A 25,061-nucleotide genomic window follows, 5' to 3' on the forward strand; every position below is an offset into this window, starting at 1 on the left:
ATTTCTTTGGAAGGAATGATGCTAAAGCTGAAACTCCAGTACTTTGGCCACCTGATGCAAAGAGTTGACTCATTGGAAAAGACTCTGATGCTGGGAGGGATTGGGGGCAGGAGGAGAAGGGGAAGTCAGAGGATGAGATGGCTGGATGGCATCACTGACTCGATGGACGTGAGTCTGAGTGAACTTCAGGAGATGGTGATGGACAGGGAGGCCCGGAGTGCTACGATTCATGGGGTCGAAAAGAGTCGGACACGACTGAGCAACTGAACTGAACTGAACTGAACTGATTCTTAAGATGAACTTCTAGTACTAGAATTTTTTTTTAGTAAAAAGCATGTCCTTTCTGTTTATTTCCAAAGTTACAAAATGACAGAGTTGAGCATGTATTTTTCTCTTGTTTGGTATACATGAAAAAATACTCAGTTATATGGAGAAAATATTTTTCAAGAACAACAGTGTGTGTGTGTGAATACGGATCTTTATAGCATGTGTCTATGATCTTCAAGAAATATAAAATTAAATTTATAAAAAAGTGGAAGACCAAGGACAAGCAGTCTGACATTTGCTTCAACGTTTGGCACTATTATAATAATTTCTAGCATAAAAATCAGAAGTTCTTGGATCTCAAGTATCTTCAATAACTGTCAGTATAATTTATGACTATTATCCTTGCTTCCCTGAGACCTTTCTTGGCTCTGTTTCTAAAGTTCTGTCTAGCTCCACTGAATGTTCACTCCAGCACCAGCACCACACTGCTTTTCTGTTTGACAGAAAAAATGTTCTCTTTCTAGCATTCTTCTCGACATTGTCCAAATTTATTTTTAAAATATTTTTATTTATTTCTTTGGCTGTGCTGGGACTTAGTTGTGGCATGTGGGATCTAGTTTCCTGAACAGGGATCCAACTGCATTGGGAGCTCAGAGTCTTAGGTCCATCTCTGAGCTGGACCACCAGGGAAGTCTCTCATGTTTATTTTTAGATGAAACTTTAAATAGTCATTGTTTCCAGGAAGTCCTGTTATGATTTTGACTTGGATAGGTTAAATAAATCTTAGATTAATTCAGGAGAATACACACATGTGCAATACTTCATCTTTATATCAAAAAATTAGTGAGTTTATCCATTTATTATTTAAATAGAGAAATGGAGAATTGGAAAGTGAAAGTCGTGTCTGACTCCTTTTGACCCCATGGACTGCCCATAGAATTCTCCAGGCAAGAATGCTGGAGTGGGTTGCCATTCCCTTCTCCAGGGGAAGAATTGGAAGGTCCTGCTCAATTCTTATTAACATCTTAAAGCTTAGATTATTTTGCTGATAATGTCATTGTTCACACTGTATTCTCACCAGATAACTGTTTACCTATATATAATAACAGTAATAGGCAATATTTATTGTATGTCCACTACATGCTAATACTTTGTGTTCAGCACTTTATTCCTTAATTTTAGCCTTACCACAACTCATTATTTACAGGGGAATGCTAGTGTGAAAGAGCTCAGGTAACTGGCCTGAGGTTTCATAGTGAGTGACAAAGCTCAGATAATGAGTTCCAGCATCTGAAATATTCATCTTAAGTCTTAATAACTGCACTCTAGGTGGACTTACTGGGCCCACTGTTAGTTTTGAGGTCTATTCATTCATTGCATGATTGGCCACTTTACTGACGCTGATTTTTATTTCCAATGACATTTCAGTTGATTGTCTTAGATTTCCCCAATACATCATCCTATCAATGAAAATGATAATTTTTCTTTCTCCTTTCCAATATTTTTACTCTCTCCCTTTGTCCAGTTGTATAATAATCATTTCTTATAGTGCATAAGAAAGAAAGAAAGAAAGTAAAGTCACTCAGTCATGTCCGACTCTTTGCTACCCCATGAACTGTAGCCTACCAGGCTCCTCCGTCCATGGGATTTTCCAGGCAAGAGTTCTGGAGTGGGTTGCCATTGCCTTCTCCAGGGGATCTTCCCAACCCAGGGACTGAACCCAGGTCTCCCGCATTGCAGGTAGAGGCTTTACTGTCTGAGCCCACCAAGGAAGCCCTTTTTATAGTGCATAACCTGTTTTAAATATTATTTTAAAATCTGTTCATCTTTGCACAGTGGCAGTATCATTGCCAATGAGGTTTATTTGAGGCGCAATTATTGTTAACTAAACATCTACTCAATATCATGATGTATTAACCTTTAAGCACTTCAAGAATGTGGTAAGATGGTAGAATTTAAAATAAGACATAGACATTATTCCTGTAATATTGAGTATGGCAGATAAGAAGTATAGCAGACCATACGACCCAGTAATCCCACTGCTGGGCATACACCCCGAGGAAACCAGAATTGAAAGAGACATGTGTACCCCAGTGTTCATCACAGCACTGTTTACAATAGCTAGGACATGGAAGCAACCTAGATGTCCACTGGCAGATGAATGGAAAAGAAAGCTGTAGTACATATACACAATGGAATATTACTCAGCTATTAAAAAGAATGCATTTGAATCAGTTCTGATGAGATGGATGAAACGGAGCCTATTATACAGAGTGAAGTAAGTCAGAAAGAAAAATACCAATACAGTATATTAATGCATATATATGGAATTTAGGAAGATGGTAATGATGACCCTATATGTGAGACAGCAAAAGAGACACAGAGATAAAGAACAGACTTTTGGACTCTGTGGGAGAAGATGAGGGTGGGATGATGTGAGAGAATAGCATTTTTTTAATATAAATTTATTTATTTTAATTGGAGGTTAATTACTTTATAATATTGTATTGGTTTTGCCATACATCAACATGAATCTGCCACAGGTGTACACGTATAACATTGAAACATGTATATTACCATATGTGAAATAGATCGCCAGTCCAGGTTTGATGCATGAGACAGGGCGCATAGAGCCGGTGTACTGGGATGACCCTGAGGGATGAAATGGGGAGGGGTTTTCAGGATGGGGAACACATGTACACCCATGGCTGATTTATGTCAATGTATGGCAAAAACCACTACAATATTGTAAACTAATTAGCCTCCAATTAAAGTAAATTCATTAATTAAAAAAAAAAGAAGTATGGCAGAGAAGAAGTCAATCCTGAAGGAAATCAGTCCTGAATGTTCACTGGAAGGACTGATGCTGAAGCTGAAGCTCCAATACTTTGGCCACCTGATCCAAAGAACTGACTCATTGGAAAAGACCCTGATGCTGGGAAAGATTGAAGGCGAGAGGAGAAGGGGACAACAGAGGATGAGATGGTTGGATGGCATCACTGACTGGATGGACATGAGTTTGAGTAAGCTCTGGGAGTTGGTGATGGACAGGGAAGCCTGGCGTGCTGCAGTCCATGGGGTCACAAAGAGTCAGACATGACTGAGTGACTGAACTGAACTGAACTGAGAAGAAGTTGCTGGAATGACTAGAAGTTACACATTGTCCATGTTATATGTTTATGCCTGTTATTACTTTGTTGAAAATCTGTATTAAAATATTATAAAATTTAATTCAAGATATTTTAATGCCAAGAGAATAGTTGATCTTGTGTATGTGAATGCCCTTGTTTAACAGAAGTAACAGTAACCAAACATTTGTTGGTGATGATGTTGCAGACAGTTGGAGAAATGCATGGAGGCAACCAGAGTGGAGTCTCAGAGTTCCTCCTCCTGGGGATCTCAGAGAATCCTGAGCAGCAGCGGGTCCTGTTTTGGATGTTCCTGTCCATGTGTCTGGTCACAGTGGTGGGAAATGTGCTCATCATTCTGGCCATCGGCTCTGACTCCCGCCTGCACACTCCCATGTACTTCTTCCTGGCCAACCTCTGCTTCACAGACCTCTTCTTCATCACCAACAAGAGCCCCAAGATGGTGGTAAACCTTCAGTCTCAGAACAAAGCCATCTCATATGGAGGGTGTGTGACTCAGCTCTATTTCCTGGTCTCCTTGGTGGCTCTGGACAACCTCATCCTGGCCACGATGGCATATGACCGCTGTGTGGCCATCTGCCGCCCCCTCCACTACACCACAGCCATGAGCCCTGGGCTCTCATTTCACTCCTCACCTTGTGTTGGGCCCTCTCTGTCCTCTGTGGCCTCATCACACCCTCCTCATGACCAAGGTGACCTTCTGAGGTCCTGGAGGATCCGCTACATCTTCTGTGAGATGGACGTCCTACTGAGGCTCGCCTGTTCTAACATTCACATCACTCACACAGTGTTGATTGTCACAGGCTGCTTCATCTTCCTCACCCCTTGAGGGTTCATGACCACGTCCTGTGTCTGGATTGTCAGCACCATCCTCCAGATACCTTCAGCGTCTGGGAAGCACAAAGCTTTCTCCACCCGTGCCTCCCACTTGGCTGTGGTCTCCCTCTTCTGTGGGACACTTGGTATGGTATATCTGCAGCCCCTCAAAACCCACTCCATGAAGGATTCAGTAGCCCCACTGATGTATGCTGTGGTGATCCCCATGATGAACCCTTTCATCTACAGCCTGAGGATCAAGGCCATCCATGGGGCACTGGGAAGACTCCTCTTAGGGAAAGCCTTCCAGAGGTTGGCATGAGGTAATCTGGGCATTGAAGTGGAGATTTCTTCAATTCATGTACAAGGTGTTATCCTATGGAGGACACAGGAGTGATCGGAACACACTTGTTATTTAGTCACTAAGTCGTGTCTGACCCTTTTACGACCCCATGCACTGTAGCCCACCAGGCTCCTCTGTCCATGGGATTTGCCAGGCAAGAACAGTGGAGCAGATTGCCATTTCCTTCTTCAGGGAATCTTCCCGACCCAGGGACTGAACCTGAGTCTCCTGCACCCGCAGCTGAATTCTTTATCACTGAGCTGCTTGGGAAGCCCCATGAGAGCATAGATCCAGCTCAAAATGAGCTCATACCTCTGTGGTGACGAAAAGACACCTATGTGTAACAGGTGTCCCCAGACCTCATCCACCTTGGCAATAAATAAGGTCATGTTAACACTAATACTCAGAGAAGGCAATGGCACCCCACTCTAGTACTCTTGCCTGGACGGTCCCATGGGTGGAGGAGCCTGGTGGGCTGCAGTCCATGGGGTTGCTAGGACTTGGACACGACTGAGCGACTTCACTTTCACTTTTCACTTTAATGCACTGGAGAAGGAAATGGCAACCCACTCCAGTGTTCTTGCCTGGAGAAACCCAGGGACAGGGGAGCCTGGTGGGCTACCGTCTATGGGGTCACACAGAGTCGGACACAACTGAAGTGACTTAGCATAGCATAACACTAATACTAAAATTTTGCAGGATCAAAGTCTTCAACTTATCTGACCATAGGACCACAGTGCCACCATCCCAGTCTTTCATAATATACCCAGTTGTGGCCTGGAGAGGGGACTCTCTAGAACACTCTTGGTCTTGAGCTCTGACATGCTCTTGGGACCTGCTGCCTGTGAGCCATTTGGAGACACCTGCATTACCCCCACTGCAGGTGCCCTGGGTGAGGCTATCCATTCCCTGGGCTCTGCATTTCACTCCTCATCTTGTGTTGGGTGCTCTCTGTCCTCTATGGTCTCATTCACACCCTCCTCATCCACATCAGCGTTGCTCTCTCAGACCTCAAAGCAATACTGACTGTGGCTTTCTCCTATTTTCCTTTTCCCTGTGGAGAGACCTCATCCCTGAGCACCCCACCCTATTCTGTGTTATGCCAGCTCCTCACTCCATGGTCCCACCTCTCCTTGCCACCACTCTACCCTGCATTCCAAGCAAAATGTTCAAGCGTGATCAGCACATGCTCATGGACAGGATTGGTGGTGGAAGCAGAAGTGGGGGAGGTAATTGTAAGACCCTATCTCTACTTGGTTCCACCAGCCTAGTGTCAAGTGCAATGGATAGAAAAGGAGAAGTTACTGATGAGAAGATGAGTCCCTGGGTTCTGGGAGTGTGAAAGAGGGAGCAGTTCTTTACAGATGAATCAGCAGAGCCAGAACTGACCTAGACGTTGAGAGACAGGGAGAGTTGACTTGATCTGAGGTTCAGTTCATTCCACTGATAATGACTGAATGCCTATTAGTGGCTTAGACTGTTTTACAAACATGAATCAGGAGCTCATGATGGACTAAGGAGGGAGGCTACCTTATTTCTGTGTCTGAAGGCAGTGGTTATGCTCTGAGCATGTGGGTTGGGGAGAAGGAGGAGGAAGACTCGCCTGGCTTGTTAGTGATGGGGAATTCAAGGAGGGCTTCCTTGAGATGGTAAAAGCTGAGCTAAGAATTAAGGCATGCTGATGAGTCGAAAAGTGAGTAAAGCGAGGCAAGATAAGATCACTGGGTGAATGGTATGGGGGGAAGTATTTGTCTTTGGAGCAGATAGCCAAGCTCTCACACCCTGTGACTGTAGCAGAGCCAGTGTGGAGGAAGAAAGAGTCCTCTTCTTTCCTGGCAAGGACTCAGCCAATGAAAACCCATAGATCCTTTGTTGACCACGGCCCTCTTAACTTCCCTTTTCCCTCTATGAAAGTTGCAAGGTCTTTTCTCTAGTTACAGCAAGTGAGAGCTACTTGTTTCAGTGCCCGGGTTTCTCATTGTGGTCACTTCAGTTGTGGGGCACAGGCTCTAGGGCATGTGGACTTCAGTAGTTGGGGCACATGGGCTCAGTTGTGGCAGTTCCTGGGCTTAGTTGCTCCACGGCATATGGGATCTTCCCGGACCAGGGATCGAACTGGTGTTTCCTGCATTGGCAGGCAGGTTCTTTAGCACTGAGCCACCAGGGAAGCCCCCCTCCTTGGTCGTGAGCTCCACAAGGTTTCCAGTCTCCTACCTGGATCCCAAATCCCCACAAAGTCACTTTTGTCGGCGTGTGTGTGTGTGTGTGTGTGTGTGTGTGCACTCTATCAAGCCTATTTGTAACTCCATAGACCGTAGCCCGCCAGGTGCTTCTGTCCATGGAATTCTCTAGGCAAGATGCTAGAGTGGGTTGCCATTTCCTCCTCCAGGGGATCTTCCCGGCCCAGGGATTGAACCCACATCTCTTGTGTCTCTTGCATTGGCAGGTGGATTCTTTACCACTAGCGCCACCTGAGAAGCCCATTTTTGTCTGCATAAAGTGAAATGAAGTAAAAGTTGCTCAGTTGTGTCCAATTCTTTGTGACCCCAGGACTATACAGTCCATGGAATTCTCTAAGCCAGAATACTGGCGTGGGTAGCCTTTCCTATCTCCAGGGGATCTTCCCAAGCCAGGGATTGAAGCCAGATCTCCCACATTGCAGGCGGATTCTTTACCAGCTGAGCCACAAGGGAAGCCCAAGAATACTGGAGTGGGTAGCCTATCCCTACTCCAGCAGGTCTTCCTGACCCAGGAATTGAACCAGAGCTTCCTGCATTGCAGGCGGATCCGTTACCAACTGAGCTATCAGGGAAGCAGTACGTTTGTCTGCTTATAGCTGCTAAATGGTTGATGCTGAGGGCACACAAGAAGAGGACCTCCTATTTGCTTTCTTTCTCAGTCTTTCTTTATGGTTCTTTTCTAGTTCTCAGGAAGGAAGGCACCACATTTTAAGATGCCTAGGGTCAGGAACTGAGGCAGCCTCCAACCTCTGTCCAGTGAGGTCCTGAGGTCCTCAGTCCCCTAACCCGCAAGGAACTGAGTCCTACCAGTGACCATGTGAATGAATGTGGAAGCCTTCACTTCCCCAGTCAGGCCTGGAGACAGTTACACCACTGGCTGATGGCTTGATCGTAGCCTTGCGAGAGGACTCAGTTCAAGTATTTTTGATGAAATTTAGCATCCATATTGAGAGGTTTTGTAAGTTTAAAATATACATGATTCTAAGGACAGTATGAAAAATAAGAATGTAAAATATCTCACTTATAGTTTCATAATATTGATTATATGTTGAGATAATAATGTTTTATATATATGAATAAAAGAAAATGAACCATTGAAATTAATTTCACTTGCTTACTTTAGCTTTAAAATGGTCCCTGCTACAGACTCAGAAACAGTCTTGTCCCCATGAGGCTTCTAGAAAATTTTAATTATGTATATGGCTCAGATTAAGTTTCTATTGCGTGGCTCTGGATGATATCTTCTTCCTCCAAAAATTATTTATTTTTGCATCTATTAGGCACTAAGATTAGATCACTTTTGTTCAATCTGGACCTGAGCTGATTCAAAGCTGAGTTTTCATTGTTTGTGAAGGTTGGCCAGTTACGATTTCCTAACAAGCAATCCGGTGGAAAAGAAGGCTGCTGCTGCTGCTCCTTCTAAGTTGCTTCAGTCGTGTCCAACTCTGTTCAACCCCATAGACGGCAGCCAACCAGGCTCCCCCGTTCCTGGGAATCTCCAGGCAAGAACACTGGAGTGGGTTGCCATTTCCTTCTCTAATGCATGAAAGTGAAATGTGAAAGTGAAGGTGCTCAGTCATGTCCGACTCTCAGTGACCCCATGGACTGCAGCCCACCAGGTTCCTCCACCCAGGTGATTTTCCAGGCAAGAGTACTGGACTGGGGTGCCATTGCCTTCTCCAGAAAAGAGGGCAAAAGCTATCAAAATGCACTTCTTAAAGAAGAAATATAACTGGCCACTAAATATGTGAGAAGTTATCCAACTGCAGTTTTAACTGGAATTAAAGATCCAAATAAAAATACTGCCACTTCTCAACCTTCAGTTTGTAAAAATTAAAGATATTTATTTATAACAACCCCTTATGAAAGGGACGTGGTAAACAGACACTGTGATAACTTAGTGGATGTACACATTAGTGCTAAGTGTCATGGGGTAGATAGAGTGGTGGAGGTGGTGGTGGTAAAGTTCTCAAAATGTGTTCTGGACTCATCCTCATGAAAACGTTCACCTAGAAAATTATATCAAAGGTCATTTATGTGAAGAAACCTGGAGAGATGATCTCATCCCAGTTCTTTATGGAACAAGTCCAGCCATAGAGAAGCACTTTCTAAGGTCACAGAACGGTGCTTACAGCCCACATGCATGGTTGTCATTCTCACTAATTTTTCCCCTTGAGAGAAGCTCATTCTCTTTAACCCCAAAGTGTCTGGAGACCCAAGAGTATCAGGAAAGAGACCGATTTCATCTGTGTTCTTTAGACTGTCACCAGGCGCTGCACCCAGAGGCAGGGAGGCTCTTGATTTTGACGGCCCAGTGGGGTTATGGAGGATGAAGCCTCAGCACACACATCTTCCCTCGCTCTTCTCATCTGTCAGTCCTGCCTCCTGTCTTTCTAGGATCATCTCTTAGGCAGAGGAAGCAGAAGAGAAATACCTAAACTGCCTTGTATCATTACACCTTCATCAAAACTTAAACTTTTCTTTTCCTGGTTGGACGGGTGGGGCCCAACAGTAACATCAAAGGTGCTAGTTATTCCATGGCCATATGCTAATAGGAAGTGATTCTATAGATGAATTTTATTCTCATCTCCCCTCCTATTCATTCTTCATTTTCTCGACACCCATCCTTGACCTCATCAGCATTCCTTAGGCATCTAGTCTGTTACCCTTAATTCTCTCATCCTTTCTCACCTCCCATCCTCTCATGTCCTTTTCCTAATTTCCATTTTTCCTGCTTATTTCTTTTGCTCACCATCCTGTCCCATCCCTCCACATATCCTCATTTTCATCTTCAGTCCTCCACTCCCAAGCCTTTCTTACTTCTCACTCTCGTGCCTTTTCTTCTTGTTTTTATCTCAGCCTATCCTTCCAGTTACTTGACTCCAAAAGAGATTACAAAGAAGTCAAGCTCCAGGTGTAGCCATGGACAGTTATGGGAATGATAAAGTAGAGAAACATCAGAATTACCAGGACAGGGTAAGCAGTCTTTCCAAGGGAGGATGAAAAAAAGGTTACTAAACAATAATGGATGAACTGAATGCTGCATGAACATCAAGATGAGGAAATTCTGTATGTTGGAGCTGTACTGATATGTTAAGATAAAGTTAGAGGTGTCACTCCTAGGGACTACATTTATGGATATTTTTTGAGCTAGGAGGTTTGGGAGAGAAAAGCAAGATGTTTGAGAAGGTTACTTTGGATATTCTACATCGCAAATTCTAAGGAAATTATAGTACAAATGCCTCTTTCAAAGACTTTATCATTTATATGAGGAAGGAGACATCAAATAAGAAAGACAGTAGAGGATGGAGACAGAATATTCCTTTTCTTGATCTTAAGATATATCACAAAAGCTTTAATTTCATTTTTATTTAGTGGGCTCTTTCTTTCTGTAGACTCAACCTGTGCTCTAAACATACTCTGGGATTCTTGTGTGGTTGTGAAAAAAAGGAAGTAATTTTCTGGGAGGCAAAAGGCAAATAATAAAGTAGAATAATCCTTGGCACTGAGCCCACAATTTAGGACAGCATTCTGCACCCTGATCTAGAGGGAATCTCACATACCCACCAGAAGAAAACTTGGTATTATTGGATACTTAGACTGTGGTTAACCAAATACCCTTCCCTGTTAGGACATTGCTACGCAAGACCTACCAGACCTCCAAGTCCTCAACTCTACCTGGAAAGTGAGCACAGCCAAAAGCAAAGTAGCAACTTGCCCTGGGAACTTTCTCGGCAGAACCTAACTTCATATCCCCCCATTGTGCTTGTTTTTTCTCTACTGCACATATCACTATGTGATCTACCATATAGGACGCTTGTTTATACTTGATGATATTGTCTACCTTCATTAGAATGTGAGTTGTGTGAGTGCTCAGACTCCTATTTTGTTCATCAATGCCCTGGAAGAATGTCTAAGTCACAGAAGAATTGAATAAATACCTATTGTATAAATGAATGAATGAATTCTGTAGGGTTTCTTTGCAGAACAAGCACACAACACAAATCTTCGGGCAGCAGAGCTAGGAAAATGGTTGTGAACCATTTTTCCAGGTTACTGCCCTCATGAAAAATTTCCCCCAACCCAGAAAAGGACGGACCCTACCACCCCTCATGTCAGTGACCGCCTCCCTACAAGTACCCGCCACAGGGCACCCTGAACATCAGGGTTTCTAAGGCTGTAGATAAGTGGGTTCAGCATGGGATTGATAACTGTGTTGAAAACTCCAACTCCCTTATCCTTGTCTGAAGCCTCCTCTGAACCCAGGCGCATGTAGTTGAAGATACCAGTCCCACAGAAGAGGCAGACCACAGTGAGGTGGGATCCACACGTGGAGAAGGCTTTCTTCCTGCCCTCCGCTGAGCGGATTCGTAGAACCGCAGCTGCCACGTGGATGTAGGAGCTGATGATGAGAACCACAGGTGTACCTGCCATTATGAAACCCACGCCAAAGAGCAGCAGCTCATTGAGCTGAGTGCTGGAGCAGGAGAGCTGGAAGAGTTGTGGGAGGTCACAGTAGAAGTGATTGACCTCGTTGAGACCACAGAAGTTAAGGGTGGTTAGGGCAATAGTGTGGGTCAGTGCATTGGTGAAGGCACAAGCCCAGGACACAGCCACTAGTATCCTCTGGACCGTCTGGCTCATTCGAGTGCTGTAGGTGAGAGGTCGGCAGATGGCCAAGAATCGATCATAGGCCATGGCTGTCAACAGGAAGCAGTCCATCCCAGCCAGAAGGTGGAAGAAGAAGAGCTGGGAGAGGCAGCCTGCATAGGGAACTGTGCGCTTGTGGGACAGGAGACGGCCCAACATGGCAGGAACAGTGACGGTGATGCACCCAATGTCCAGCGCCGATAGATTCCCCAGGAAGAAGTACATGGGGGTGTGGAGTTTGGGTTCCACCAAGATGGCGGCCAGGATGCTGCGGTTGCCCCCGACAGTGACCAGGTAGGCAAAGAGGAACAGTACAAAGACCATAGGCTGTAGATTGTCTGTTTCCACTAAGCCCAGTAAAATAAATTCAGTTACAGCTGTCCTGTTGGTTCTAGCTTCTGGCTGCATGAGTCTCTGTAAGGAAATGTTGCAGGAGTGGAAGTTTCGATCTACTTAATGTACTTATTCAACATAAACATTTTAAAACATGTATGTTCAGAGCCCCATGGTAAGTTCCTAGCTGTCTGGGTGATGGTTTTCCCACTCCCCAGGGTCACTTACACCTCACCCACTGACTTCCTTCATCCCTCCATGTCTTTACCCTGCTCTTGGCTGAGATGCCCCAAACCGCCAGAACTTTGTCCCTCCCATCTTCTCTCAGTTGAAAAATGTTAGAATACTTGGGGAAAAAAAATTCAGATAAAAGCAAACTTCCTCTTTGAATATAGTGAGACTAAAATGTAAATCCCCCAATTTACTCTGAGGGATCAGCCCAAACCAATAAACAGATTTCAAAATAGAAAAATTAATAGGGAAAAATTAATTATTTAAAGAGAAATATCTAGAAAGCATTTGAAAACACAGCCTAGGTTCCAAGACTTCTAGAAATAATGACAATCAAGCCAACGTATGGCAAGACTCAGAAAGAAGATACCCGTGACTGTGGCTATCAGGAACTCCAGACCTTTCTCCAAGGTGGGGGACATAGTCCAAAAAATAAAATAAAAAATCTTTATGTCAATAAATTGCTAGTATTATTTGCTAGTATTGTTGCTCTTTAAGCCCTTACATTAGACTTTGAATAGTGGCTTATTTTAAAATAATTTATTCTTTTCATAGTATCGGCTACTTGCTTCTGGAATCAAAATTTTAAGCATGACCTGTGGATTGGTTGCTACTAGATGCCATTAGTTTTCTGCACAGCAAAATCACCCATCTTGCACTTGGCCTTGTTTCAGGCATGGTGGACTGGCCAGTAGCTCTAACGGCATGTGTGCATGCTCCACAGTGTACAGCTCTTTGTGACCTCTTGAACTGTAGCCGCCAGGCTCCTCTGTCCATGGGATTTCCCAAGCAAGAATACTGTCCCTATTATGCACCTGCATAATAGAGAACCAGATTGAGCTAAGTCTTTCAAATCTTATAATAAACTCTTGATTAAAAAAAAAAAATCCATGTCTCTCTGTTGCCCATGGAATAAGCAGAGCCAGGGCTTCACTAAGAGTAACATTGTTTCCCTGGGCAGAATGCACTGGATCAGAGGCTGGGAAGTCAGAACAGAAGGGAAAGGGTGATGAGAGCCTGAGCTTGGGTGAAAATTGGATATGGTGATCTCTAAGATAGCCTTAAAATTCTGAGATCACATGATCGGTGAGATATGGGGATCATGTTCAGGCCTGATTATCATTGATGAAATTCATCATTGATAAATACAGATAGGCAAATCCCTGGATGGAGACTAGTTCTTTTCATATATTATACTAAGGAGCAATGACCTGCTCTCTGTTTTTGCTTTGGGGTCCATTTTGACCCAAACATTAATTGTAACCCTGTGGTTTTCTAACCTCCTTTCTCATCCTGTTTTCTGTACCGGCGATGACTTCCTTCCAACTCCACATGCCCAGGTATTTCAAGAGTTGACTGCAATGCTGACTTCTGAATGAATCCTCCCTGGAAACTTCTCCATCTCAAAAGGAGCTCTGTCTCTCCTAAACTTCCACTACACATTATTTTATTGGACTTATTACAGTTTCCCTTCTAGCTAAGTTATTTTTCTATAGAGTATATCTCCCCTACTTCTCTGTAAGCTACTTGAGGACAAAAATATTAATACATGTTTGACTCAGTTTTGCAGTAACAGTACTTAGCACAATACTTCCCTTATGGTATATACTCAATATTTTAAATAAATCAATGGATGAGTCAAGTGTTCATAGGATTTCAGAGAAAGAAAACATCAGTATGAGCTAGAGTTGTCATGGAAGCGTCTGACTGTACTGGAATCTGGGGCAGAATTTTGTGTGTGTGCATGCTTAGTCGCTCAGTTGTATCCGGCTCTTTGCAATCCCACGGAGTGCAGCCCTCCAGGCTCCTGTCCATGGGATTCTCCAGCCAAGAATTTTATGGATTAGTATAGTTTAAGGAAGTTCCAGGGGCAGGTGCATGTGCAAGGTTGCTGCAAGGACTACTGATTTCTTTGGTTTTGATGGGACAAGCAGATAGAAATCTACCCTGACATGTTCCTTGTCATGTAAACCACTCATAATAATAAGGCCCTTAGGAGAGCTGTACCTTACAGACAAGCAAGTTATGGCCAGGCATAGAAGAAAAATAGAACAGCTGCTGACAACTCTCAGTTGGCTGGAGATGCAGCTTGTTTGAAATCAGAGGGATTCTGGGACGAACTCAGATCTTCCAGAGACATCCAGAGTGCCTTATGGGTATGATGCCCATCACTGAGGATTACCACTCTCAGGGCTTCATAATGAGCCTCGATTTCTCCCTACTGAGCCACGACAAACTCCTACTCTGGAATTCCACCCAACTCCTCCAACATTCCAGTGATGAACAGTTCAGCAAAGCCTCTGACTGGAGTCAAGTTTCTAACTACCTGATGAAGTGGGTCCTGGGCAGCAAACTGGACTCAGTGAATCCCCCTAATACTTACTCCTAAGAGTCGCAGGGGCTTCCATGGTAGCTCAGCTGGTAAAGAATCTGCCTGCAATGCAGGAGACCCCAATTGGATTTCTGGGTTGGGAAGATCCCGTAGAGAAGGGATAGGCTACCTATTCCAGTATGCTTGGGCTTCTCTGGTGGCTCAGATAGTAAAGAATCTGCCCCCAATGTGGGAGACCTGGGTTTAAACCCTGGGTTGGGAAGATCCCCTGGAGGAGGGAACGGCAACCCACTCCACTATTCTTGCCTGGAGAATCCCTTTGTACACAGGAGCTTGTCGGCCTATACTCTGTGTGGTCGCAAAGAGATGGATGAGCGACTAAGCACAGCACAAGCATTACAGAGAGCAGGCTTCATCCAAGAGAAGGAGACATGGGAAACAGGGCCCAGAAAAGGAGCCAAGATCTTTGGGTTACAGTCCCAGATCTCCTAAAAAGGCTCCCCACTTCAGGGGCATCAATTGCACCAAGTATAAAATCAGTTTGAGCTGAGTGTAGCAGAAGCCCCATTTCTGTTTTGTAAGAGCAGAGGAAGAACCTGCTCTTACAATGTGAGGACTCTTACAGAGTGAGGCCTATGAGTACTCACCCTGGCACAGGCATAGACACCAGAGAGTGTTTGCAGGAGAAGATGAGGGGCCCTTCAGACCTATCCACACAGAAATCCAGGAAGGGGCTTTGTATAAGGAAATGAAAGAAATTATAGGACTGTCTTCTCAATGGTATCCCCCGGGGGCCTCAGAAATTAGCCCTCCCAGGAAAGCAGAGACAAATGGGGGAGAGAGACAAGTTGTTTTATAAACAACTCAAGCTCTTCATAAATATAGCAGCAGTGCCTCATACCTTCTCATATTTAGACTTTCCTTGGGGGAAAAAAAAAAAAGGTTATCTCTAGCCTTGGCTTTATGGCAGGTCATTAAGTCAAGTGATACATAGCCCACTAATGGTGGGGTTGCTGAGGTCTGCAGGACTTGCCCATATTCTCCAAGTCACCCAGGAAGTTAGAGTGTAATTGAGACTAGATATGGGTTTCCTGAGGGAGCAGTTTTCTTTCTCAGATGTCAGCCTGAAGCAGGGCCTATGAGCAGAGAGCAGCTAATTTCCAGACTTGCCGTGGACCTGGGGGTGTGGAGGAAGCCCCAGCAGAGAGGAAGAGGGAGAAGCTTGCTTCCAATCCAGTTTCCTAATGAGCCCTCAAGAATGTGGGGCTTCCTCCCTCAGAGCCTCATTAGTGGGGCCTCTGGGACTGTGTCTTGGGGATCCTGTAATGATTCTGGAAGTGCTGGTAAAAGAGGGATGTTGAGGGACTTCCCTGGTAGTTCAGAGGTCAAGAATCTGCTTGCCAATGCAGGGGACATGGGTTCAATCCTTGGTTGGGGAAGATCCCACATGCCAAGAAGCAACAGAGCCTGTGTGCCACAACTATTACACCTGTGCTCTAGAGCCCTGGAGCCACAACTACTGAGGCCATCGTTGCAGCTACTGAAGACTTCATGCCCTAGAGCCGCTGCTCCATAATGTAAGCCACAGTAAGGAGAGCCTGCTCACTGCAGTAAGAGAGTAGCTCCCATTCACCGCAACTAGAGAAAGCCTGTGACAGTAATGAAGACCCAGCACAGTCAAAAATAAATAAATAAAATTATTTTTTTTAAGTTTGACTCACTTAAAAAAAAAAAGACATATGTTGAGCTTGAAGGACTCCTGGTTAGGTCTCAGCATACTCTAAGAAAGGAAATACCATTTATGTCCAAAAAGAAACAACTTACTCATTAACAATAATTCCCATACCTGGCTGTGGTAGGGCCCCAAAGATATGCAGGTACTAATCCCTGAAATCAACTTTAAATCATGTAAAAGGGACTTTGTAAGTGTGATTGTTAGGGGTCTTCATCTGGGGAGATTATCCTGGATTATCCAAGTGGGCCCTTTGTGATGTGTGATCATAAGAGTCCTTTTAAGAGAGAGGTGGAGAGGTATTTGCCTACAGAAATGAAAAAGGCAACGTGGGGACTTCCCTGGCAGTCCAGTGGTTAAGATGCCGAGCTTCCATTGCAGGGGGTGCAGGTTTGAATCCTGGTCAGGGAACTAAGACCCAACATGCCACAGGCCGTGGCCAAGAAGACAATGTGATGATAGACATGAGACTGGAGTGATGTGGTCACAAGCCAAGGAATGCCAGAAGCCACCTGAAACTGGAGAAGACATGGAATAGATTTCCCCTGGAGCCTCCCAAGGGAACTCTTCCTGCTGACATCATGAAGTTAGCCCTGTAGGACTCATTTCTTACTTTTGGTCTCCAGGACTCTGAGAAGATACATTTTTCTTAAACTCACTAGATTTGTGGTACTTTGTTACAGCAGCAACAGGAAATGAATATACTGGCCAATATATCCTGGCAGGAACTGGAATTTCCTGCAGTTCATAGAGGAGCAGTGTGGGAGTGGATCATGAGGGCCCAAGGACTGGGGTAGAACATAAGGCTGAACAGGGAGAGTTCATTGACATGGCATCACTTGTCATGATTCAGGATTTAACATCCAGGCAAGGGTGCCTGGGGCTGGTTGTAATAGACTGCCAAGATGTTGATTATAGGGCCTCTTCAAGATCTGGCAGACAGGGATTTCCCTGGTGGTCCAGTAGTTAAGGCTCCACGCACCCAGTGCAGGGGGGCTGGGTTTGATCCCTGGTCATGGAACGATCTCACATACTACAATTAAGTGTCCACATGCCCAACTAAAGATCCTGAATGCCACAACTAAGACCTGGGGAAGCCAAATAAATAACTAGCAAAAATAAATATTAAAAAAATATATATCCATCAGACCCAGTTTGGCTGGCCTACATCTGGGAAGGTGTCTTCCTCCAGGTCTCTGGGTTGGCGGAAGTGTTCCCAGCCTATGGTTTCAAGGAGTAGAAGCTGGGTTATGGGGTCACTTCAAGATCTGCAGTCAGACAGAAGTCAGTGAGCCTGCCTCTGAGAGCACAGAAGACTGTGTTTTCAGATGGGTCCCTGGACAAGCAGGTGTATTCTTGATCTATGCCTACAAGGTGCTGGAGCCAAGTTACAAGACTGTGTCAGTGTCTGCAGTTGGACCAAGGTTGGACAGTGTGTCTTAGGGGAATGGATGGGCATCACCTGCCTTGACCCTGGGTGGGCAGAACTGGCAGCTGAGAGGGCCTAGGAATGGGCCATGGGCCAGTTCAGCATCCACAGCCAAGGCTGAGGTTGATGTGCTCATTATCTAGGACAAAAGTGGGCGTGACTAATGCTAGGTTTCTTGACAGGTGTTGTTGGTGACAGAATCAAGGCCAAGAGGGGCTGTAGCTGAATCCACAGGGCTTTTTCCAGGCCTGAATATAGGACTCCTGTCTGCAAGTCTGCCAGCTGGGCACAGTCTTGTCTTCTCAAAAGAGCCCTCTTTGGACTTGACTCCACTGGGGTCTCATAATCTCTTACCTAGATCTCCAAGCTCCCACAAAGGCACTTTTTGTCCAAATTATTGTTTCTAAGGGAGGAATATGAGTGAGCGAAACTCTTCTTCTTTTCTGCTATTATATATCTGTAATATCAGGCTAGTCAAGGCTATGGTTTTTCCAGTAGTCATGTATGGATGTGAGCGTTGGACTGTGAAGAAAGCTGAGCACCGAAGAATTGATGCTTTTGAACTGTGGTGTTGGATAAGACTCTTTAGAGTCCCTTGGACTGCAAGGAGATCCAACCAGTCCATTCTAAAGGAGATCAGTCCTGGGTGTTCTTTGGAAGGAATGATGCTAAAGCTGAAACTCCAATACTTTGGCCACCTCATGCAAAGACTTGACCCATTGGGAAAGACTCTGATGCTGGGAGGGATTGGGGGCAGGAGAAGAAGAGGACCACAGAGGATGAGATGGCTGGATGGCATCACGGACTCAATGGACATGAGTTTGAGTAAGCTCTGAGAGTTGGTGATGGACAGGGAAGCCTGGCGTGCTGCAGTCCATGGGGTCACAAAGAGTGGTACACGACTGAGTGACTGAAGTGAACTGAACTGAGAAATTGTTGCTGGAATGACTAGAAGTTACACATTGTCCATGCTATATGTTTATGCCTGTATTACCTTGTTGAAAATCTGTATTAAAATATTATAAAATTTAGTTCAAGATATTTTAATTCCAAGAGAATAGTTGATTTTGTGTATGTGAATGCCCTTGTTTAATAGAAGTAACTTAGTTAACAAACATTTGTTGGTGCTGATGTTGCAGACAGTTGGAGAAATGCATGGAGACAACCAGAGTGCAGTCTCAGAGTTCCTCCGCCTGGGGATCTCAGAGAATCCTGAGCAGCAGCGGGTCCTGTTTTGGATGTTCCTGTCCATGTACCTGGTCACAGTGGTGGGAAATGTGCTCATCATTCTGGCCATCGGCTCTGACTCCCGCCTGCACACTCCCATGTACTTCTTCCTGGCCAACCTCTGCTTCACAGACCTCTTCTTCATCACCAACAAGAGCCCCAAGATGGTGGTAAACCTTCAGTCTCAGAACAAAGCCATCTCATATGGAGGGTGTGTGACTCAGCTCCATTTCCTGGTCTCCTTGGTGGCTCTGGACAACCTCATACTGGCCACGATGGCATATGACCGCTGTGTGGTCATCTGCCGCCCCCTCCGCTACACCACAGCCATGAGCCCTGGGCTCTCATTTCACTCCTCACCTTGTGTTGGGCTCTCTCTGTCCTCTGTGGCCTCATCACACCCTCCTCATGACCAAGGTGACCTTCTGAGGTCCTGGAGGATCCGCTACATCTTCTGTGAGATGGACGTCCTACTGAGGCTCGCCTGTTCTAACATTCACATCACTCACACAGTGTTGATTGCCACAGGCTGCTTCATCTTCCTCACCCCTTGAGGGTTCATGACCATGTCCTATGTCTGGATTGTCAGCACCATCCTCCAGATACCTTCAGCATTTGGGAAGCACAAAGCTTTCTCCACCCATGCCTCCCACTTGGCTGTGGTCTCCCTCTTCTGTGGGACACTTGGTATGGTATATCTGCAGCCCCTCAAAACCCACTCCATTAAGGACTCAGTAGCCCCACTGATGTATGCTGTGGTGAACCCCATGATGAACCCTTTCATCTACAGCCTGAGCATCAAGGTCATGCATGGGGCACTGGGAAGACTCCTCTTAGGGAAAGCCTTCCAGAGGTTGGCATGAGGTAATCTGGGCATTGAAGTGGAGATTGCTTCAACTCGTGTCCGTCCGAGGCATTATCCTATGGAGAACACAGGAGTGAAAAAGAGACACTCATTGTTTAGTCACTAAGTCGTGTCTGATCCTTTTACCACCCCCATGGACTGTAGCCCGCCAGGCTCCTCTGTCCATAGGATTTGCCAGGCAAGAACACTGGAGCAGGTTGCCATTTCCTTCTTCAGGGAATCTTCCCGACCCAGGGACTGAACCTGAGTCTCCTGCACTGGCAGCTGGATTCTTTATCACTGAGCTGCCTGGGAAGCCCCATGAGAGCATAGATCCAGCTCAATATGAGCTCATACCTCTGTGATGAGGAAAACAAACCTATGTGTAACCAGTGTCCCCAGACCTCATCAACCTTGGCAATAAATAAAGTCATGTTAACAATAATACTAAAATTTTGCAGGATCAAAGTCTTCAACTTATCTGACCATAGGACCACAGTGCCACCATTCCAGTCTTTCATAACATACCCAGTTGTTGCCTGGAAAGGGGACTCTCTAGCACACTCTTGGTCTTGAGCTCTGACATGCTCTTGGGGACCTGCTGCCTGTGAGCCATTTGAGGACACCTGCTTTACCCCAACTACAGGTGCCCTGGGTGAAGCTATCCATTCTCCGGGCTCTGTGTTTCACTCCTCATCTTGTATTGGGTGCTCTCTGTCCTCTATGGTCTCATCCACACCCTGCTCATCCACATCAGTGTTGCTCTCTCAGACCTCAAAGCAATACTGACTGTGGCTTTCTCCTATTTTCCTTTTCCCTGTGGAGAGACCTCATCCCTGAGCAGCCCACCCTATTCTGTGTTATGCCAGCTCCTCACTCTATGGTCCCACCTCTCCTGCTTGCAACCACTGTACCCTTCACTCCAAGCAAAATTTTCAAGCGTGATCAACACATGCTCATGGACAGGATTGGTGGTGGAAGCAGAAGTGGAGGAGGTAATTGTGAGACCCTATCTCTACTTGGTTCCACCAGCCTAGTGTCAAGTGCAATGGATAGAAAAGGAGAAGTTACTGATGAGAAGATGAGTCCCTGGGCTCTGGCAGTGTGAAAGAGGGAGCAGTTCTTTACAGATGAATCAGCAGAGCCAGAACTGATCTAGACGTTGAGAGACAGGGAGAGTTGACTTGATCTGAGGTTCAGTTCATTCCACTGATAATGACTGAATGCCTATTAGTGGCTTAGACTGTTTTACAAACATGAATCAGGAGCTCATGATGGACCAAGGAGGGAGGCTACCTTATTTCTGTGTCTGAAGGCAGTGGTTATGCTCTGAGCATGTGGGTTGGGGAGAAGGAGGAGGAAGACTCTCCTGGCTTGTTAGTGATGGGGAATTCAGGGAGGGCTTCCTTGAGATGGTAAAAGCTGAGCTAAGAATTAAGGCATGCTGATGAGTCAAAAAGTGAGTAGAGCAAGGCAAGGTAAGATCACTGGGTGAATGGTATGGGGGGAAGTATTTGTCTTTGGAGCAGATAGCCAAGCTCTCACACCCTGTGACTGTAGCAGAGCCATTGTGGAGGAAGAAAGACTCCTCTTCTTTCCTGGCAAGGACTCAGCCAATGAAAAGCCATAGATCCTTTGTTGACCACAGCCCTCTTAACTTCCCTTTTCCCTCTATGAAAGTTGCGAGGTCTTTTCTCTGGTTACAGCAAGTGAGAGCGACTTTTTGTTTCAGAGCCCGGGCTTCTCATTGTGGTCACTTCAGTTGTGGGGCACAGGCTCTAGGGCATGTGGACTTCAGTAGTTGGGGCACATGGGCTCAGTTGTGGCAGTTCCTGGGCTTAGTTGCTCCACAGCATATGGGATCTTCCCGGACCAGGGATCGAACTGGTGTTTCCTGCATTGGCAGGCAGGTTCTTTAGCACTGAGCCACAAGGGAAGCCCCCCTCTTTGGTTGTGAGCTCCACCAAGTTTCCAGTCTCCTACCTGGATCCCAGATCCCCACAAAGTCACTTTTGTCGGCATATGTGTGTGTGTGTGTGTGTGTGTGTGTGTGTATGCACTCAATCAAGTCTATTTGTAGCCCCATAGACCATAGCCTGCCAAGCTCTTCTGTCCAGGAATTCTCCAGGCAAGAATGCTAGAATGGGTTGCCATTTCCTCCTCCAGGGGATCTTCCCGACCCAGGGATTGAACCCACATCTCTTGTGTCTCTTGCATTGGCAGGTGGATTCTTTACCACTAGCGCCACCTGGGAAGCCCACTTTTGTCTGCATAAAGTGAAGTGAAGCGAAAATTGCTCAGTTGTGTCCAACTCTTTGCAACCCCATGGTCTATACAGTCCATGGAATTCTCTAAGCCAGAATACTGGCATGGGTAGCCTTTCCCATCTCCAGGGGATCTTCCCAAGCCAGGGATCGAAGCCAGGTCTCCCGCATTGCTGGCGGATTCTTTACCAGCTGAGCCACAAAGGAAGCCCAAGAATACTGGAGTGGGTAGCCTCTCCCTTCTCCAGCAGATCTTCCTGACCCAGGAATTGAACCAAAGCTTCCTGCCTTGCAGGCGGATCCGTTACCAACTGAGCTATCAGGGAAGCAGTACGTGTGTCTGCTTATGGCTGCTAAATGGTTGTTGCTGAGGGCACACAAGCACAGGACCTACTATTTGCTTTCTTTCTCAGTCTTTCTTTATGGCTCTTTTCTAACTCTGAGGAAGGAAGACACCACATTTTAAGATGCCCTAGGGTCAAGGAACTGAGCAGCCTCCAACTTCAGGCCAGTGAGGTCCTGAGGTCCTCAATCCCCTAACCTGCAAGGAACTGAGTCCTACAGTGACCATATGAATGAATGTGGAAGCCTTCACTTCCCCAGTCAGGCCTGGAGACAGTTATACCACTGGCTGATGGCTTGATCGTAGCCTTGCGAGAGGACTCAGTTCAAGTATTTTTGATGAAATTTAGCATCCATATTGAGAGATTCTGCAAGTTTAAAATATACATGATTCTAAGGACAGTATGAAAATAAGAATGTAAAATATCTCACTTATAGTTTCATAATATTGATTATATGTTGAGATGATAATGTTTTAAATATATGGATAAAAGAAAATGAATCATTGAAATTAATTTTACTTGCTTACTTTAGCTTTAAAATGGTCCCTGCTACAGACTCAGAAACAGTCTTGTCCCCATGAGGCTTCTAGAAAATTTTAAATTATATATATGGCTCAGATAAGTTTCTATTGTGTGGCTCTGGATGATATCTTCTTCCTCCAAAAATTATTTATTTTTGCATCTATTAGGCACTAAGATTAGATCACTTTTGTTCAAACTGGACCTGAGCTGATTCAAAGCTGAGTTTCATTGTTTGTGAAGGTTGGCCAGTTACGATTTCCTAACAAAACAATCCAGTGGATAAGAGGGCTGCTGCTGCTGCTAAGTCGCTTCAGTCATGTCCGACTCTGTGCGACCCCATAGACGGCAGCCCACCAGGCTCCCCAGTCCCTGGGATTGTTCAGGCAAGAACACTGGAGTGGGTTGCCATTTCCTTCTCCAATGCATGAAAGTGAAAAGTAAAAGTAAAGTCTCTCAGTCATGTCCGACTCTCAGTGACCCCATGGACTGCAGCACACCAGGCTTCTCCATCCATGGGATTTTCCAGGCAAGAGTACTGGAGTGGGGTGCCATTGCCTTCTCCAGAAAAGAGGGCACAAGCTGTCAAAAAGTACTTCTTCTTCTTCTTTTGTTGTTGGTTGGTTTTTTTTTTTTTTTTTTTTTTGATCAGAGAGAGTGTAATTATATTTTTTTAATTTAAATATATTTATTTTAATTGGAGGCTAATTACTTTACAATATTGTATTGGTTTTGCCATACATCAACATAAATCTGCCACAGGTGTACATGTGTTCCCCATCCTGAACCCCTCTTCCACCTCCCTCCCCGCACCATCTCTCTGGGTCATCCCAGTGCACCTGCCCCGAGCATCCTGTATCCTGCATTAAACCTGGACTGTCGATTCATTTCTTATATGATATTATACATTTTTCAATGCCATTCTCCCAGATCGTCCCACCCTCTCTCTCTTCCACAGAGTCCAAAAGACTGTTCTGTACATCTGTGTCTCTTTTGCTGTCTCGCATACAGGGTTATCGTTACCATCTGTCTAAATACTATATATATGCGTTAGTATACTGTTTTGGCAGATCAGGCAATGGCACCACACTCCAGTACTCTTGCCTGGAAAATCCCATGGATGGAGGACCCTGATGGGCTGCAGTCCATGGGGTCGCTAAGAGTCAGAAATGACTTCACTTTCACTTTTCACTTTCATGCATTGGAGAAGGAAATGGCAACCCACTCCAGTGTTCTTGCCTGGAGAATCCCAGAGACGGGGGAGCCTGGTGGGCTGCGGTCTCTGGGGTCGCACAGAGTCAGACATGACTGAAGCGACTTAGCAGCAGCAGCAGCATCATACTGTATTGGTTTTTCTCTTTCTGGCTTACTTCACTCTGTATAATAGGCTCCAGCTTCAGCACTTCTTAAAGAAGAAATACAACTGGCAACTTAATATGTGAAAAGATATCCAACTGCAGTTTTAACTGGAATTAAAGATCCAAATAAAAATACTGCCATTTCTCAACTTCAGTTTGTAAAAATTAAAGATATTCATTTATAACAACCCTTTATGAAAGGGACGTGGTAAACAGACACTGTGATAACTTAGTGGATGTACACATTAGTGCTAAGTGTCATGGGGTCTACCATGGTGGTAGAGTGGTGGAGGTGGTGGTGGTAAAGCTCTCAAAATGTGTTCTGGATTCATCCTCATGAGAAAGGTCACCTAGAAAATTATATCAAAGGTCATTTAATATGAAGAATCCTGGTGAGATGATCTCATTCCAGTTCTTTATGGAACAAGTCCAGCCATAGAGAAACACTTTCTAAGGTCACAGAACAGTGCTTACAGCCCACACGCATGGTTGTCATTCTCAAGAATTTTTCCCCTTGAGAGAAGCTCATTCTCTTTAACCCCAAAGTGACTGGAGACCCAAGAGTATCAGGAAAGAGACCGATTTCATCTGTGTTCTTTAGACTGTCACCAGGCACTGCACCCAGAGGCAGGGAGGCTCTTGATTTTGACGGCCCAGTGGAGTTATGGAGGATGGAGCCTCAGCACACACATCTTCCCTCGCTCTTCTCCATCTGTCAGTCCTGCCCCCTGTCTTTCTAGGATCATCTCCTAGCTAGAGGAAGCAGAAGAGGAATACCTAAACTGCCTTGTATCATTACACCTTCATCAAAACTTAAACTTTTCTTTTCCTGGTTGGATGGCTGGGGCCCAACAGTAACATCAAAGGTGCTAGTTATTCCATGGCCATATGCTAATAGGAAGTGATTCTATAGATGAATTTTATTCTCATCTCCCCTCCTATTCATTCTTCATTTTCTCGACACCCATCCTTGAACTCATCAG

At 45.2% G+C, this 25,061-nt stretch overlaps 1 protein-coding gene and 2 pseudogenes across 1 annotated transcript; 2 read left to right on the forward strand and 1 right to left on the reverse strand.

The window, feature by feature from the left end:
- Positions 1-3,615: 3,615 nt before the first annotated feature.
- On the forward strand, positions 3,616-4,554 carry LOC109573215 (olfactory receptor 1D2-like; annotated as a pseudogene).
- A 6,371-nt stretch (positions 4,555-10,925) lies between these two features.
- LOC109573574 (olfactory receptor 3A2) lies at positions 10,926-11,873 on the reverse strand. The gene has a single exon (XM_019980826.2). It carries the CDS (start codon positions 11,871-11,873, stop codon positions 10,926-10,928), a length of 948 nt encoding a protein of 315 aa, XP_019836385.2.
- A 6,800-nt stretch (positions 11,874-18,673) lies between these two features.
- LOC109573217 (olfactory receptor 1D2-like) lies at positions 18,674-19,612 on the forward strand (annotated as a pseudogene).
- The last annotated feature ends 5,449 nt before the right edge of the window (positions 19,613-25,061 follow it).

This window comes from Bos indicus, chromosome 19, assembly GCF_029378745.1.
Source record: "Bos indicus isolate NIAB-ARS_2022 breed Sahiwal x Tharparkar chromosome 19, NIAB-ARS_B.indTharparkar_mat_pri_1.0, whole genome shotgun sequence".
Classification (NCBI taxonomy): Eukaryota; Metazoa; Chordata; class Mammalia; order Artiodactyla; family Bovidae; genus Bos; species Bos indicus.